Consider the following 18,746-nt stretch of genomic DNA (forward strand, 5'->3'; position numbering starts at 1 on the left):
GGCTTTCCTGCTCCTCTGATGCTGCTTGGCCTGCTGTGTTCATTCAGCTCTACACCTTGTTATGTCAGATTCTCCAGCATCAGCAGTCCCCACTATCTCATAAAACTAATGGTTTTATTTCTCAAAAATATAAATGCAACTCCAAACGTGTTCATTTGTGAACTGAAACCTAGAATGTCCTTACTCAAAACCAACTAGCAGTAAATTCTACATACAGAAAACTGACTCACTATTGTGACACCTCTAGGCTGGGCCCAGGTGGGGAATTAACCATTTGACACTGTACAAATGTAGCTATTCTCAGCAAACAATATTCACTAATAAGCATAGGGGAAAAAATGTCAAATCAAAATCAAAACAAACCTTGTTCTGGTGAAGTGTTAAACCAAATTATTGACTTCTCATTTCTCCTCTTAGATGTTATAAATAGGTTATGCATTTCAAACACTTTTTGATTATAAAATCTTAAAATAGTAATGAACAGCAATTACTGTTGGCCATAACAAAATTAACTCAAATGAAACAAAAACAGAAATTGCTGGAAAAGCTTAGCAGCTCTGGCAGCATCTGTGCAGAGAAATCAGAGTCAACGTTTCGGGTCAAGTGACCCTTCCTCAGAACATCGTGCATTAATTTTGGTTTTTATTAAATCTCAAAAGACTTTGTTGACAGTCTGGTGTCTATTTTAATATTGGCATTCACCCAATTAAAACAGCCTTTAATGTCTCTTAAAATACCTACAAGCAACACCTCAAATAATCAAACATTTACACAGTATTACAGGCAAGTCATTCTTAGACTATTCTGTTGTTTCAATTGAATTGAAAATGTTTAAAGCTCCTGTGACCTCACGTTAGCCATCCAGTTGACACCTTGCAGTTATTTCAGCCTCCAATTCTCAGATTTAGTTGAAGGATTTTCTCCATTAGCAAACAGGCCATTTCATAAGAATTCTAGGGAAATCACACACCTATCTTGTCCAGTAGTTCATCATTATACATGAGCATTTCTCTTTTTTTCCACACATTTAGCACAATTAAGTCAACAATGTAAATAAGTTCAGCTTTATCACAGCAACATTGATATGTCAGAGATAGTTCTTTTCCCAATTCTCGAGTCAAGTGGGATTCCACCTCTTCTTTATCAAGCTATTCAATTCAGCAGAGATACTCTTCAAGCTGCTAAGCTTTTCCGGCAAGTGATCACTGCATGCACATGCCTAACCACTGAAAATAACCACAATTTCGGACTTCTCCATTTCAAGTGCTACGCTCTCCTAACAGGATCAGAGTAGTTTCTCTGTACCTACCCGATTAAACCTTCTTATTATTATAAAGATCAAATTAGACCAACCTTCTTATCATTATAAAGATCAAATTAGACCAGCCTCCAGCTTTCCAAACTCTAGGCAACACAAACTGCTTTCACTCTTTAAATCTTTCAGGTGAACCTGAGACTTGTTCCTTAAATCGCTAATGTACTTTTCCTGAGGTATTGTGCCTAAAACCCAAATACCATACTCCAAATGGAGTTTGGCCAACCTTCTGTACAACTGAAGCACCATCATCATCTCTTTTCAATTTCAACCCCCTTCAGATAAAGCTGTGCATTATATTAGCCTCTTTGGTCTGATACAACTCCCTTTAATTTCTAAAGGTGCCAAATGAACTTTGTTGCATTTATCTGAACAGATGGGACCCTTTTGATGTGGGCATTCATACAACAAGTAAATCGGAACATCAACCTCAATAACTATTTTAAGTTTTGTCAAACCCCTTTCAACGCTTTTTTAAACTCTTTTGTTTCACAGCTCTCCCAGTCCAATGGATTTCTACTTTTTCTCCCAGTTGTGGGCTCCTTTCTTTCGAGTCTGTCAGCATCTCTTACCTCATCTGTTGACCACAGTTGCTGAACTACAAAAAAAACGGGAGTCTTTGCCCTTTAACAGTAATGTACTAGCTTTGTATTACCCCAAATATTCTCAGTTATTGGGCTGTAGGCTTACTCATTAACAATATGGCTTAGTTTACTGTGGTCAAGTAATTCCTCATCTCTCTGAAGTGCAGGCTATGCACATTTAAAATGATGGCACATGACTCTTCTTTCTACCTCTGGAAACTAAACACCAAATTCATTCACATTATGGTCACCATTTACAAGGTATTCCGTTAATATTAGACCGACAATTATTATATTTACTTATGTAAAAGTCATCTCAAAAGATTACCACATGAATTTTGACCAAAATAAGAAAAGACCAACTCTCCTGGGCCTGCCTGGAGCTTATAGAAGAATGGGCAGGGAAGCTAAAACTCAGATTTCCTGCTGTGGGTTCCAAGCTTTGCTCTTCAGTTCTCAGAAAGCTTCAGGCAGGTTGGCTTTCCCATGGTCAGGAACATTTTTTTGTTTTCATCAGCACACCTTGAATACGCATGAAAATGTCAGCCCTCGGGAATTACATTCAAGGATGTCAAACCTGTTGGGCAAATACAGGAAAGTCTGTGTCTTCACAAATTCAAATATTAATACAAGGCTTTTACTTGACAAGGTAAACTTCTTCCTCTGGGTTTCACTCAGTAAAAGCTTCGTCACTAACTTGGTTCCTTCATACTCAAGCTGTTTCTTTGAACAAACAGCATAAAAGAGTGAACCCTCACCAGTCAATAGCTTTTGAGAAGTCTCATTTATGTACAATTCTGCTTGTAGACCAAATCTTAGTGTAAGGGCTGAAGGCTGACGGGGCCCACTCGACTGCCCAAGTGAGGCAGCCATACTGACGGATGCCAGCAAACCCAACCAGTACAGACAAATAACTGAGAAAGGGGGCTCTGTTTACAAAGGGCACTTAGCTGAAAATGCATGCAGCAGAAAAGTTTCACAGGAAGGTGGCTGTGAAAGGAGTGGTAGGGAGCTGAACTTACAGGGTATGGTTGTCAGAGATACTGAAATGATCCTGAGGAATGGAGGGAATCACCTTGATAAGCGGAAGAAGGACAAGGAAGGTTGGCCCTGTAGAGTTAGGGTGAGTAACCAAATGAGGCCATTAGGTGTACTGAGGCCAAATGAGCAGGTGCAGGGAATATAAGAACATAAGAACTAGGAGCAGGAGTAGGCCGTCTGGCCCTTCGAGCCTGCTCCGCCATTCAATAAGATCATGGCTGATCTTTTCGTGGACTCAGATCCATTTACCCGCGTTCTCACCGTATCCCTTAATTCCTTTATTGTTCAAAAAAAATCTACCTTTTCTTTAAAAACGTTTACTGAAGTAGCGTCAACTATTTCACTGGGCAAGGAATTCCATAGATTAACAACCCTCTGGGTGAAGAAATTCCTTCTCAATTCAGGCCTAAATCTGCTCCCTCTAATCTTGAGGCTATGCCCTCTTGTCCTAGCTTCACCTGCCAGTGGAAACATCCTCTCTACTTCTATCTTATCTATTCCTTTCATAATTTTATATGTTTCTATAAGATCCCCCCTCAATCTTCTGAATTCCAATGAATATAATCCCAATCTACTCAGTCTCTCCTCATAAGCCAACCCCCTCAACTCCGGAATCAACCTAGTGAACCTCCTTTGCACCCCCTCCTGTGCCACTACATCCTTTATCAAGTAAGGAGACCAAAACTGCACACAGTACTCCAGGTGCGGCCTCACCAGCACCTTGTACAGCTGCAACATAACCTCTCTGCTTTTTATTTCAATCCCTTTAGCAATGAAGGACAAAATTCCATTTGCCTTCCTAATTACTTGTTGTACCTGCAGACCTACCTTCTGTGATTCATGCACAAGGACACCCAGGTCCCTCTGCATGGCAGCACGCTGCAACTTTTTACCATTCAAGTAATAATCCTTTTTACTATTACTCCTACCAAAATGTATGACTTCACATTTATTTACATCGTATTCCATCTGCCAGACCTTTGCCCACTCACTCAACATATCTATGTTCCTCTGCAAAGTTTCACAGTCCTCTGCACACTTTGCTCTGCCACTCATCTTAGTGTCATCTGCAAACTTTGACACCCTACACGTGGTCCCCAACTCCAAATCATCTATATAAATTGTAAATAATTGCGGTCCCAACACCGAACCCTGAGGCACACCACTAGTCACTGACTGCCAGCTAGAATAGCACTCATTTATCCCCACTCTTTGCTTCCTGTTAGTCAACCAATCCTCTATCCATGCTAATACTTTACCCTTAATGCCATGCATCCTCATCTTATGCAGTAGCCTCTTGTGCGGCACCTTGTCAAAGGCCTTTTGGAAATCTAGGTATACCACATCCAGTGGGTCCCCATTGTCCACCTCGCTCATAATGTCTTCATAGAATTCCAAAAGATTTGTCAAGCATGACCTGCCCTTCATGAACCCATGCTGCGTCTGCCCAATGGGACAATTTCTAGCAAGATGCCTTGCTATTTCTTCCTTGATAATAGACTCAAGCATCTTCCCCACTACAGAGGTTAAGCTAACCGGTCTATAATTCCCCATCTTTTGTCTACTTCCCTTTTTAAACAGTGGCGTCACATTTGCTGTTTTCCAATCTGCTGGGACTGCCCCAGAGTCCAGCGAATTTTGGAAAATTACCGCCAGTGCACCTGCTATTTCTCTCGCCATCTTTTTTATTACCCTGGGATGCATTCCATCAAGGCCACGAGACTTATCAATCCTTAGCTCCATTAGCTTGCCCAACACTACCTCTTCTGTGATAGTGATTGTTTCCAGGTCCTCACCTACCTTCGTCTCTTTGTCAATTACTCGCATGTTATTAGTGTCCTCCACTGTGAGGACCGATACAAAATACCTGTTCAATGCCTCGGCCATTTCGTCATATCCCATAACTAAATTCCCCTTCTCATGCTCTAAAGGGCCAACGTTACTTTAGCCACTCTTTTTCGTTTTATATATTTATAGAAACTTTTCCTATCTGTCTTTATATTCTGTGCTAGTTTTTTCTCATGTTCTATCTTACTTTTCCTTATAGCTCTTTTTGTGGCTTTCTATTGACCTTTAAAGTTTTCCCAATCTTCTAGTTTCATGCTGTTTTTGGCCACTTTGTATGCCTTCTCTTTCAATTTGATAGCCTCCCTTATTTCTTTAGACACCCATGGCAGATTACCCCTTTTCTTACAGTCCTTCCTTTTCATTGGAATATACTTTTGCTCAGCACTTTGAAAAATTGCTTTGAAAGTCCTCCACTGCTCGTCAACTGTCCCACCATAAAATCTAGTTTCCAGTCTACTTTAGCCAAGTCCTCCCTCATTCTATTGTAGTTCCCCTTGTTCAAGCACAGGACCCTGGTACTGGATTTTATCTTCACACTCTCCATCTGTATTCTAAATTCAACCATACTGTGATCACTCCTTCCAAGAGGATCCCTAACTATGAGGTCATTAATTATTCCTGTCTCATTACACAGGACCAGATCTAGGATAGCTTGCTCCCTCGTTGGTTCCATTACATACTGTTCAAGAAAACTATCACAGATACACTCAACGAACTCCTCCTCAAGGCTACGCTGACCAAGCTGGTTCGACCAATCTACATGTAGGTTAAAATCCCCCATGATAATTGCCGGACCGTTTTTACAGTTTTATGTAAGAATGAGGCCGAAAATGGGGATCTAGGTAAGAGTGGGATAGGGGAAACAGGAGGAATATCGATGGAAATATGAAAGGGCCAATAATGGAGGACATGCCCCACCATACAGAGGTGGCACTAGGGCACGGTTTCACCCAACAAAAGCAGCCTGCTAAAGGCCCAAAAGGGTAAATTACCGAAGCCAGACGGACGACCTGGTAGCGACCGAGGCACCAGAAATAATAATGGCAGAAACAGCCCTATTGACCCTGAAGGACCTCCTTACTAACATTTTGGGGCTCGTGTCAAGATTGAGAGAGCTGTCGTACATACTCATCAAGCAATAGTCTAACACTGTCTGTAAGGTATGATTCCATGAGTTGGGCTATGTCCTATAAACCACCATCCTTGGAAATGTCCTGTCCTACTGGCAGGAAAGACCCAGCCGAGGTTGTGGCTCAGTGTAAACAGTCAGGAGGGAGTTGCCCTCGGAGTCCTCAACATTGACTCCACACCCAATGAAGTCTCATGACTTTAGGTCAAATGTGGGCAAGGAAACATCCTGCTGATTACATGTAGAATCCTCCATCAGCTGATGAATCAGTACTCCTCCATGTTGAACAATACTGAAAGAGGCACTGAAGGTGGGAACGGCACAAAATGTACTCTGAGTAGGGGATTTTAAAGTCCACCACCAAGACTGGCTCAGCAGTACTACTGATCAACTGGTGGGGTCCTAAAGGACATTATTGCTACACTGGGTCTGCAGCAGGACCAAAAAGAGGGAACAACACACAACGTCATCCTTACCAATCTGCCGGCTGCAGATGCATCTATCCATGACAGTATCGGTAAGAGTGACCATCGCACAGTCCTTGTGGAGACAAAGTCACGCCTTCACATTCACGCCTCCATTTTGTTGTGTGGCACTATAATCATGCTAAATGGAGCAGACTTCAAATAGATCTAGCAACCCATGACTGGGCATCCATAAGCACTGTGGGTCATCAACAGCAGCAGAATTGAACTCCAGCACAATCTGCAACCCATTGCCTGGCATATCCCCCAGTCAACTATCAAGCCAGAGGATCAACTCTGCTTCAACGGAGAGTATAGAAGTGATACCCACATACTACAGGTGAATTAAAAAACTATGTCAAGGTATCAAATGGAAAAAATACATCTCATTCCTGAGATTTTTTTTCACAGATCAGTACTTCCATTCTACAAGTCTGAGCAATTTAGTGAAGCTAACATGGCTGTTGGGTTAAGGTTCCGATGAAAGAATGCTGAGGAGGAACAGAAGGAATGAAGGACACCAACAGAACCAGAGTCACAAAACTCAGGGCCTGCAGCTGTGGACAAAGAAGCAGAGAACAAAAAGAGGGGACTCAAGTCTTCAGTGCTGTCAAGCAGTGTACCAAATGTGTTGTAGCTACTTGCAGGTGATGGAAGGCTGTGCCAGAGACATTTTTACATGACATCTGCTACCTCCAGCAGTGTCCACACAGCTTTGGAGGAAGTGCTACACCTATCGTGCTGAAGGTCACAGCATTTCTATTGCCTGGACCAAACGGCAGGAGCAATCCATTACTCATTAGACAAAGCCTTCAGAATAGAGACTGGTTGCTGAGTTTTACACCACCAAAATTAATGGTGGGATAAGAACACAGAAGAGGGGAGATGAATTAGTCAGGGGACTCGTCAATTGAGGAAGATCTATTTTACCCAGTTCCAGACATGGCCAAGCATATGTGTTTTCTATATTAGACTTGAAATCGAAAGACCAAAAAAAAAACACAGATTTCTCGAATAAACTCAAAATTATACACTGATTATAAAACAAAACCTATTCAGGGAAGGCAAAGAACACACCATTTGTAACATGAAAATAAAAACGTCTGCCCCTCTAAATAATCCAAAAACACACAAACAGGTAAAGGGAGGAAAAAGATTTTTTTTTCTGCAGAGATCACTTTGGGAATAGCCACTTTTAACAAATAATGTTCAGTTCTTGAAAGAAACAATAAAATGTGTAGAATGTTCAGATGATTGTTGATGTGGCACATGTGGACAAGTCATTATAGTCATGTGCAGTTATCTCTGGAGTCTTCATACATGTACCTACTCAGGAAACACAGTTAACGAGAAGTTTTCCTGTCATTTTAAAAAGGACAATCACATTTCACACTGGATTTACAAATAAATTGCTTTATAAAGACAGAATGATTAGCTAAGCAGGCTATTCCTCAGCAGACATTCTCCAACTGAAAATAAAAACAATCTACGCTTGGTTCGCACGAAACAACTGCACCTCCCAGTCGCGAACCATTTCAACTCCCCCTCCCATTCCTTAGACGACATGTCCATCCTGGGCCTCCTGCAGTGCCACAACGATGCCACCCAAAAGTTGCAGGAACAGCACCTCATAGTCCGCTTGGGAACGCTGCAGCCCAATGGTATCAATGTGGACTTCACAAGCTTCAAAATCTCCCCACCCCCTACCGCATCCCAAAACCAGCCCAGCTTGTCCCCACCTCCCTAACTTGTCCTTCCTCCCACCTCAAGCCCCACCCCCATCTCCTACCTACTAGCCTCATCCCCCCCCCTTGACCCGTCCGTCCTCCCTGGACTGACCTATCCCTTCCCAACTCCCCACCTATACTCACCTTTACTGGCTCCACCCCAGCTTCTTTGACCCGTCTGTCTCCTCTCCACCTATCTTCTCCTTTATCCATCTTCTTTCCGCCTCCCCCTCTCTCCCTATTTATTTCAGAATCCCCTTCCCCTCCCCCATTTCTGAAGGAGGGTCTAGGCCCGAAACGTCAGCCTTCCTGCTCCTCTGATGCTGCTTGGCCTGCTGTGTTCATCCAGCTGTACACCTTGTTATCTCAATCAATCACCACTGCCTGCAACACACGGCTTATACAGAACAGCCAACAATCCAAAGTCAGGTTACCCCAGCAAACAAGTCCAGCAATTAGCTGAAACTTTGATTTCTCAGAAGCACCTTTATTAAACTAATATATCCTTCTGCCGATCTTTCAAAAGAATATACAGGTATCCCTGAAGAACTTGAAACACATCTATTTTTCCACATTCCTTCAAATCACAAGTCCTCAAAAACTTTAAGAATGTTTCTCTTGCCCTGAAGATGGCATTAAAGGTAGTCAGAAGTCTTAACAGCTAGTCAAGACCACTGGAATGTTGTGCAAAATATTGCAAAAAAAAAACAACATTCCACCCATAAATTTCCATATACCTAGGGCAAAGTCAATCCTAGCATTTTGAGGAGTAAAAGATAGCAAGAAATTTAATTTTGAAAATCCTATATCCAGATCATATCAAAAATATCATCACCAAGAAATCCCTGAAAAGGAGTCATGATTTTCCTTATTAACCTTTACAATGAGTTTAGCACATTCTTGGTTTCATTTCAGAATGGAGTTATTCGTTTTGACATTAAATTTCACTAGCATTGATATGAAGTTTCATTGAGAGAAAATATTGAGAGATCAATCAGGAAAGTTTCATGGATCAGGAAAGTTTCATGGAAAAATGTGGAGAGAGGGAATCAGCAAATCACTGAAGGATAAACACTGCATGACCTCATTGTTTTTAATCACGTAAATTAGTAAGACTTATCAAGGCATGCATGCCCAAAGGAATGACACGTAGTTAAAAAGTCTATCTAGTTTCAAATGATATGGGCTTTAGAATTACACCAAAGTGATGTTGAATTGACTTTATTTTTTCTTCCTGTCATTGATTTTATCTCCAACTCAACATCAAACATGATGTCACAGCACAGCAGGTCACAAAGGTCAGAAGAATGAGCAATGGAAGAAATTCAACAGCCTTTAATCACTTACGCTTTCATGAAGCTGAGTAAGCCAGCACTACTTCCAAAGTGGACTCCAGGTAATCTCTGAGAGACCCACTCACATTTCCTGCCTTATGACAAATAGGAATAGTGGGGAATATTCTTCTAAGGATTCATTATACACTACTGCGAATTTTACAGTTACTAAGATGTAGCTTACTAATTAAATGCACGACGCTAAATTTGGGGCACCGCACAAAAGCAGCATAGGCTGCACTAAATACTATTATAAAATTACAAAATACAGGCATTTCAAGGAATAAGCTGCTTATTCAAGAATTAAGCCGGTTAGCGCGAGAAACAAATTCAACTCAGAATATTTGCAGAATACAATTGCATAATCTAGTGAAACAAATGCATGTCTGACTAAATATTCAGCAGTACTATTAGAACTCTGTGAAGCACCTTAATGATAAAATGTGCTACATGAGTGCAAGCTTTTGTTGTTGTTTATATATATAAAATTACACATCAGTTTATGTAATTAACTACGGACAAGTCAATGACAATCTTCTCCCACAAAAGAATGTGTGAACATGGTCAAGTGTGACACTGTTTAATCAGCTCACCTGATCATCTCCTCTTGATAAAGGCTGCTGACTACAGGCCCACCAAACCGTAATTTCTGATCAGATTCCTTCACCGAATCCTGAAACATAATCAGATGGATTAGAACAAACTCAATAACTATAAATTTATAAGCAAATTTACAGAAAAATCTACATTTCCATTTACTGTACATGTTCCAGTTTCTTTCAACCAACATTCTTGTGAAGCCCACACTATTTGCCTTTTTGAAATAACAATGATATATTTATTGCAAGCTTATCAACTTCTTTATTTGGCAAATTGCAAAAATCTTCAAGCTACACTAAACTAACACTACAAAGAAAAAACAGAAGCTCATTAAGAAAGGAGATATCCATTTTCTCAAAAATGTTCAAATTATTGTACGGAAATCTTAGTTGATACGTCATTTTTAGTTGTATTTTGTACAACTGATACGTCAGTCCTTTATCAAACAATAAAGAGGATTCAGTTTTCATTTAACAACAACGACATTACAAATACAAAGCTGGTAAGTAACACACACAAAAATTACAGGGATATTTAAGATTTACAATGAGAATCAAACTGCTTCAAATGAGCTATAAAATTAAATTTCTTTTCCTACACCTTTGCTCCACCTACAATTACAAAATTGCAGCCTCTCTGATGAATCAACAATATCTTACGTAAGAACTACAGTGTAAATGTGAAATGCAAAACCAAACAGGGGCATGCAAATATTTCTCAGGTGAAAGGTTGCTTTTATTATTCCCCGAAATTAATGTTTCAGCTATCTGTCTGAGGATGCCCTTTCACAGTACTGCTGTGCTAATACATAGAACCAGTATGTCTACAGCACTTGATGCACCTTTTTCACTGCCTGAGCTTCAACTCCCGAGTCTCGTTCATTTCATCACATATGTTGCTGCTGAGCTTTTCTTCATAGTGAAGAGTACCACTTGACCATTACCGGATCCAGCAGAACAACTGATACCGGTTGAAAAGAAAAACTTCAATATCTACAGTTTGCAATATGATGAGGAAATGGGACAAACAGACAAAAGCACAGAAGGAAAAGGAGCAATGGTAGAAAAAACAGCAAGGAAATTTAGTAGAGGAAAAAGGAAGAAATAAACTGGATACAAAGTCAAGCAGACTACAACATTAAGCAACCAAAAACACAGGGATAAATAGAGGAACAGTCTGCATCTCGGTGAATCATTTGGAAAGTCCCCTAATAAAACTAATTTAGCCTGCATTTATCTGTTTATCGAGCTTTAGAACATCACAATGCCCACTTGCTGCAGACGTGGAATAATGTTCTAGAAATTCTTTCTAGTGTCTCAGAAACACATTAGAAAACAGAATAGTTTATTTTGAAGAAAGTTCATATTTAGTCAGAGACAAAAACAGGTTTAGTCATTTTGAAAGAGGCAGGTATGGGTCAGCTGTAGTGGTTCGAAATGGAAAAACATTATCAAGTAACAATAATACATGCAAGTCAAGGAAAGAACCAAGAGAGATGATCGGAAGCTTACAAAGAAGTAGATTTTAAGAAGTGATTAAAATCGAGTCATCTGGCGGGGTGTATTTAGGGAATTCTGGAATCTATGGCACATTCATTCCCCCCGAAGAATGCATGAAACCACAACTAGTAGAAATTGGAAGTATGAGATTGCCTTAAAATCATGTTTTCTATTTGAAATTTTTGATTGTAGAACTGTCCTGATCGCCCATAGTATGAAAAAACAAACATCTGAAAAAGCAAACTGGCGATGTCTCACATGTATTAGAAAGAAAAAGACACTTTCAAAGAATTTTCTCATGAAAATATCATTCAAATACAGTGAAATAAACCAACCCACCTCTAAAACTAAGGCAATCAGATTGCAGAGCTCTAGTGACCGTCCAGACATACAGCAATAAAAACTACATGATGCTGTAATAGGTAATTACTATTCGCCTGTCAGAATCAGTTTGCATGGCTATGTTTTCAATAAGAACAATAGGAATCAATTATTCTCTATGGTTAACTTTTGTACATCAGCTGCATTCTTTTTTCCTGGTCCTACACTACGTCATGCGCTCTGTAGGATGAAGTGACATTTCTAGGTTTACAAAGCTTCATCAGAGGTCACAGTTATACAGTCCAACAAGTCAGCAACATCTAACAATGGACATGCTGACAGTTCTGCATGATTTGTATGTATTTCCCACTGAACACCAGGCTTAAAAAATATGATGAAATAAAGCTGGCAAATAAACATGTAGATCTCACTTTCTTCATCTGGAAATGCAGAGTACAAAAATAACAGATTATTCCACCAAGCACTCCAAAGTGGATTATTCCACCAAAGTGGAGGCATGAGAAGAAGTTCAGGCTGACAAGAAATCAAAATCTTGAAGTGATCAGAAGCTTACAAAGAAGCAGATTTTAAGAAGCAATTTAGAATCTAGTCACCTGGAGGGTTTTATTGAGGACATTTGGAGTGTTGAGGCCCACTCAATAATGTATGGACCCGCAACCAGTGGAATCTCAAAATGCAAGGTTGCTCTAAATGTTTTCTACTTTTATTTGTCAGTTAGTTATCCTCTTATTCAAAGTTTGGTTGAGGAGTAAAGGAAATTGTGCCAAAGAAAAATTCTGTTATTAAAACACAGAAAATTAGCAACTCAGTACAAGAAGAAGAACAATGTTCTGGTATGATTTTGGTTTGTTCCATTGTACATGCAAATTTTCACGAGCCACTTGGGTTTTTATGGATTGTTAAGTTTTACAATACCTTCCCAAAATGTCAATGTCCATTAACTTTTTAATTGTATTCTTAGCCAAAATAATCAGAAACAGAGTGACTATCCATTTTGTAACTGTCACTTGTGGGACTTTGATGGGAATAAAATGGCTGCCACAATCAATATGATAAGACACTATTCAAACTTTGCTTAAATTTTGCTGGTGGAGTAGGTGGTAAATTCATTCAAGTACAAAGCACAGCTAAGTGTTGTCATTTTCTGAGGTTCCTTACCTCACAACGAAACATGAGTGAATATTAATTGCTATCATTAAAGAAAGATTGAAAGCAAATCCAAAACTAGGGATCAGAAATACAAGACTGACATTAATAAATTGAATTAGGAACAGAGAAGAAATGTCTTTAGTCACAAAATGATAAGAATGCGGAACAAAAACAGACATTGCTGGAGAAACTTAGCAAGTCTGGCATCATCTGTGGAGAGAAAGCAGTTAATGCTTTGGGTCCAGTGTTTGAGGCTAATTGCATAGAAGCATTTAAGGAGAAGCTATATGGGGACATGAGAGAGAAGTGAATGGAAGGATACGTGAAGAGATTAGATGGAATAGGGTGGGAGAATCAGGCAAGAAACCATGGGTTCAGGTACTGCTTCTATTTTCAGGCCCACTGATTATTATGTAACAATTTTGAATTGCCTAATTAAACGAAGTCCAACAATTCTGTTTGTCTGGAATTTCAATTTATTTGCACATAAATTTTGTGTGCGCAATTTTATGACAACTAAATCTAATTTTAAATAAAAATGACTGAACAATAAGTTCATCAAAACACACTGCACTACATTAATTTTCATACTCTGTCAAAAAATCTTTCAAGAATTCATTTGAACAACTGAATATTTTAATTCATACCCTCTGACTTAAAGGGTGGTGAATGGCAGTCATCGGTCTTTGTAAGATTTAACCTTTGAAATTTGGTCAAATATTGGCAAGGAAATCTCTTTCTGATTTCCACCTACCATTCCTCTCAACTATACCTTAGCTGATAAAAAAATATTTTTCTGCGTTGAACACTAATTGGGACAGGTATTGAGGGTTGCAAGGATAGAGAATGCACTTTGGGTGGAGCTCAGTATCACCACTACTCATTGAGTTAAACCACTCAACAGCTGGACTACATCCACAACAAGTGATGAGAGAACAAACAAAAGGAAGAAACCTTACTTGGCCGCATCCTCACTAACGAACCTGTTGCAAATATATCTATCCAAGACATTACTGGTAGGAGTGGCTACTGCACAGTCCTGTGGAGACAATGTCTTATTTTTGTATTGAGGATACACTGCATCATGTTATATGCCATTAACACTGTGCTAGATGGACTTCGATGAGATCTAGCAGCTGAAAAATTGGTTCTATGGGCAATCTATAGCAGAACTGTATTCAACCACAAGTTATTTCATGAACCGCCGTATCCCCCACTCTAAAATAGCATCAAGTCAGGGGATCAACGCCAGTTCAGTGAAGGGTGCTGGAAGGAATGCCAGAAAAGCACTGAATATACCTAAAAATGAGGTGTCAACCTGATGTAGCTACAACACAAGATTACATGCTTGCCAAACAATCAAACTAACAAGCAATAGACATTGGTTGTGGATCACTCACCTATGGATGATATTTAAACTCTGCAGACTCTGACGTCCAGCCATTCGTGGTACTGAACAATTAAACAACCAAGAGGTGGTTCCACAAATATCCCCATCTTCAATGATGACGGAACCCAGCTTATCAATGCAAAATACAAGGGTAAAGCATTTGCAATCATCTTCAGCCAGAAGTGATGAGTGGATGATCCATTTTGATCTCCTGAGAAGGTCCCCTGTTTCACAGATGTCAGTCTTCATCCAATTTGATTCGCAAGATGTCAAGAAACAGCTTAATGCACTGGATGCTGCAAAGGCTAAAGGCCCTGACAACATCCTGACAATATGCTGAAGACGTGCTCTACAATTAGCTATGCCCCCAGCTAAGGTGTTTCACAACAACTACAATAATGTAGGAAATTGCCCAGCTATATGCTGCCGACGAAAAACAGGCAAATGCAACTCAGCCCGTTACTGCTCTATTAGCCTACGCTCAGTCATTATAGTAATGCAATGGGTCACTGTAAGTGTTATCACATGGTACTCGCTTAGCAATAACGTTCTCACCGACAGTCAGTTGAGTTCTGATAAGGCTACTCAGCTCCTGGCCTCATCACAATCTTGAACAAAAGTGTCGAATTCCAGAGACGAAGGAAAAGAGACCTTGTTTGATGTAGACAAAGTGTGGCACCAAATAGTCCTAGATAAATTGGATTCACTGGGAATCTGGCGAAAACTCTCCACTGGCTGGAGACATACCAGCCCAAAGGGAGATGGCTGTGGCTGTTGGAGGTCAACTGTTTTAGTTACAGGATATCATTAGAGTTTCTCAAGATAGATATTTTTAATTAACCTGTTCAGTTACGTTATGAAACACGTCTCCTGCAGACTTCAACCCAGGCCTTCTGGCCCAGAGGCAGGGATACTACCACTGCGTGACAAGAACCCATTGTTTCTCAGGGTAATGTCCTAAACTCAACCAACATTCTCTAATTTTCTTATTAGTTGAGCAGGTTTATGAGTCACATGCACTGCAGCAACTTCCAAAACCAGACGTGACAGCAGCTTTGCATGCCGGGAGCATTGGACTCAATCGTCATCAGCTGCTTCCACCATTCCTTCCACCATAAAGGCCAGGTGTGGGAATGTCGGCTAATAATGGTACAAAGTTCAACACCATTCACGACACCACAGATAATGAAATAATCCATGTCCAGATGCAGCAAGGCCTCGACAACATCCAGACTATCAAGTACCATTTGGGCACTCAAATGTCAGGCTATGACCATTCAATGATATTCAATGTCATTACCATGACCGAGTCTCCACTGCTGAAATCCTGGGGTTACCAATGACTAGAAACCGGACTTACTATCTAAATACTGTGCCTACAAAAGCAGGTCATAGGCTAGAAATTCTGCAGCAAGTAAGTCACCTTCTGTCTCCCTAGTGCCTGACTGCTATCTGAAAGGCACAAGTCAGGAGTGTATAGAATACTGTCCAATTGCCTGGATGAGTACAGTTCTAACAATACTCTACATTTTTCAGGAAAAGCAGTCTGCTTGACCGTTACCCTAACACCTTCCACATTTACTCCTTCCACCATCCATGCACAGTGGCAACAGTGTGTACTTGCCAGAAATAACCAAGGATCCTTCAATAGCACCTGCCAAATCGCAACCACCACCACCTAGAAAGACAAGGGTAGCAAGTGAGTGGAAACACCACCACCTACAAATTCTCCGCCAAGAGCAAATGCATGGTGATGCATTTTGAGAGAACTATCGCAGGAGGGAAATGTGCAGTAAATGGCAGAACCCTTGGTAGTATCAAATACAGAGGATCTGGGCGTACAAGTCCACAGTTACCTGAAAGTGGCAACAGAAGTGGATAATGTGGCCACGAAGGCATATGGCATTTATGAAGTCATTGGTCGGGTTATACAGGATAAAAGTTAGCAAGTCATGTTGCAGCTGTATAGAACTTTAGTTAGGTGAGATTTGGAAAATTGTGTACAATTCCAGAAGCCACACTACCAGAAGGATGTAGAGACTTTGGAGAGGGTACAGAAACAGTTTGCCAGGATGTGCCTGGTTTGGAGGGTATTAGCTGCAAGGAGAGATTGGACAAACTTATTTGTTTCACTTGAATGAAAGATGAAGGGTGACATGATAGAAGTTCACAAAATTATGAAAGGCACAAATAATCAGAATCTTTTTTATTCCTTTATTCATTCACAGGATGAGGGCGTTGCTGGCTCGGCAGCATTTATTGCCCATCCCTAATTGCCCATTGCTGTGGTCTGGAGTCACATGCAGGCCAGACCAGGTAAGGACATTAGTGAACCAGATGGGTTTTTCCTGACAATCGACAATGGATTCACAGTCATCGTTAGATTCTTAATTCCAGGAATTTTCCCAGGGTAGAAATGTCAACTACTAGGGGACAAAGGTATTAAATAAAAGGGGATAGATTTAAAGGAGATGTGAAAAGCAGTTTTTTTTTGTTTTTACGTGGAGAGTGGCAAATGCCTGTAATGTGCTGCCAGAGGTAGTGGTAGAGGCAGATACAATAGCAATGTTTAAGAGGCATCTTAACAGATATATGAATAGGCACAGAATAGAGGGATACAGACAGCGTAGAGGCAAAAAGATTTTCAGTTTAGAAAGGCATCATGCGTTGACACAGTCTTGGTGGGCCGAAGAGCCTGTTCCTGCGCTGTGCTGTTCCTTTAAGCCAGACACCATCCTGACATGGAACTATACCACTGATCCTGGGTCAAACTCCTAGAACTCCATTCCTAACAGCACTGTGATTGCACCTACCCCAATGGACTGCAAAAGTTCAAGAAGGCATCACCAGCCTTTTAAGCAATAAATGCTAGTCTAACCAATAACACACATATCCCATGAGTGAATATATATTTTTAAAATCTCAGCAGGTCCAAAGGGAGGATTCTTGGATGATTTGTCTCTATATGTCCAGTGCTACAGCTAATAATATTCATTCATTCATTCATTCATGCCCAGGAATGCTTTTACATACAATTTAAATAACATAGTACATTAATTATGCTGTGTCTTGATCAGCCATTCCACATAATGGTTGTGGATGAAAACATTATTTGACAGATTACAATTCATGCCTCTTGAAGTTTATATTGAGTCAACAGTAATTCGCATTTTTCAAAATTGCCTATTCAGTTTAATCTAGATCTGTGAGCAGCACACTTACCCCAAACCCCCTCAATATTCCATTAAACTCAATATTTCTGATGACTTAAACGAGAAAACTTTGAAATACCAAGTGGCAGGTCTAGACATTCTATCATAGGATCCCAAAGGGTCAATTCGATTTTAGACAAATCAAAGGTGATTACATCATGCCTTTGGAAGCAATTTGTCAATAAAATCAGGACTGAAATTCCCTCTTTGCTGCAATTCTACGTGACAGTCTGTCACAGCAATGCCCCCACACACTTGTCACTGACAGACAGGTTACAATTGTTATGTAAATACACAGCTTCCTTTCACAGATATGATCCTGTCATTTTTATGCAACTCTAGAATTATTGGTGTCCGTTGTAAGCTGTAAGATACTGTGTTCATACAGGTTGACAGATACCAAATGCACTGATCTATAACCAGCTTTCCTATCATGATTAAACCTCCAAATATCTGTTATGTTACTAAAAGTTAGAACAATCCAACAGGGGACAGTAAAATTGATAACCATTGCAGGAGGCTGAATTTATCTAAGGTTCCCTTGCCGTAATTTAAATATGTTATTACAACAGTGATTAAACCTCAAAAGGTGCATTATTTGGTTTAAGTCACTTTGAAGCATCGAGAGGCCGTGAAAGATGCACTATAAAGACAAGTCTTTTCATTTTTCAAAAACCTTAACAGTAGAAATATTTTCATAATCAACCATTCTAACAAAAGGTCACTGGACTCAAAATGTTAACTCTATTTTTCTCTCCAAAGATGCTATCAGATCTTGAGTTTCTCCAGCACTTTGTTATTATTTCAAATCTCTAGAAACTGCAGTTTTTACTTTTATTTTTATGCACTAGTAAGTTCAAATTTTGGGCATTAAACTCTTTAAACTATAAGCATGTACTGCTATGCCACACAGAACATGACTGTCTCCACTCACCAGTCTGTGCAGAATTAACTAGATCCCTTGACCTTAGTTCGTCCAATATGTTCAACCTTAAGCTGATTGAAAGAATTTTGTTTTGCTAAGTTTTATATTTCTCCAATTATACCTGGTTAAGTTATGCATAAATACAAACAGTTTAACTACACAAACTCATTGATAACATGGAAAACTT

At 40.0% G+C, this 18,746-nt stretch overlaps 1 protein-coding gene across 8 annotated transcripts in view; it reads right to left on the reverse strand.

Moving 5' to 3' along the window:
* acbd6 (acyl-CoA binding domain containing 6) overlaps window positions 1-18,746 on the reverse strand; it is a 162,814-nt gene that overhangs the window by 113,841 nt on the left and 30,227 nt on the right. For all 8 annotated transcript variants that reach the window (XR_007263069.1, XR_007263068.1, XM_020512278.2 and 5 more), the window contains one exon: window positions 10,036-10,115. Coding sequence is in view for 6 of the 8 variants with exons in the window: in XM_020512278.2 (XP_020367867.1) it covers window positions 10,036-10,115 (80 nt within the window). In the remaining 2 variants the exon portion in view is untranslated. The remainder of the gene's footprint in view (window positions 1-10,035; window positions 10,116-18,746) is intronic.

Source organism: Rhincodon typus, chromosome 10 (genome assembly GCF_021869965.1).
Source record: "Rhincodon typus isolate 14 chromosome 10, sRhiTyp1.1, whole genome shotgun sequence".
Classification (NCBI taxonomy): domain Eukaryota; kingdom Metazoa; phylum Chordata; class Chondrichthyes; order Orectolobiformes; family Rhincodontidae; genus Rhincodon; species Rhincodon typus.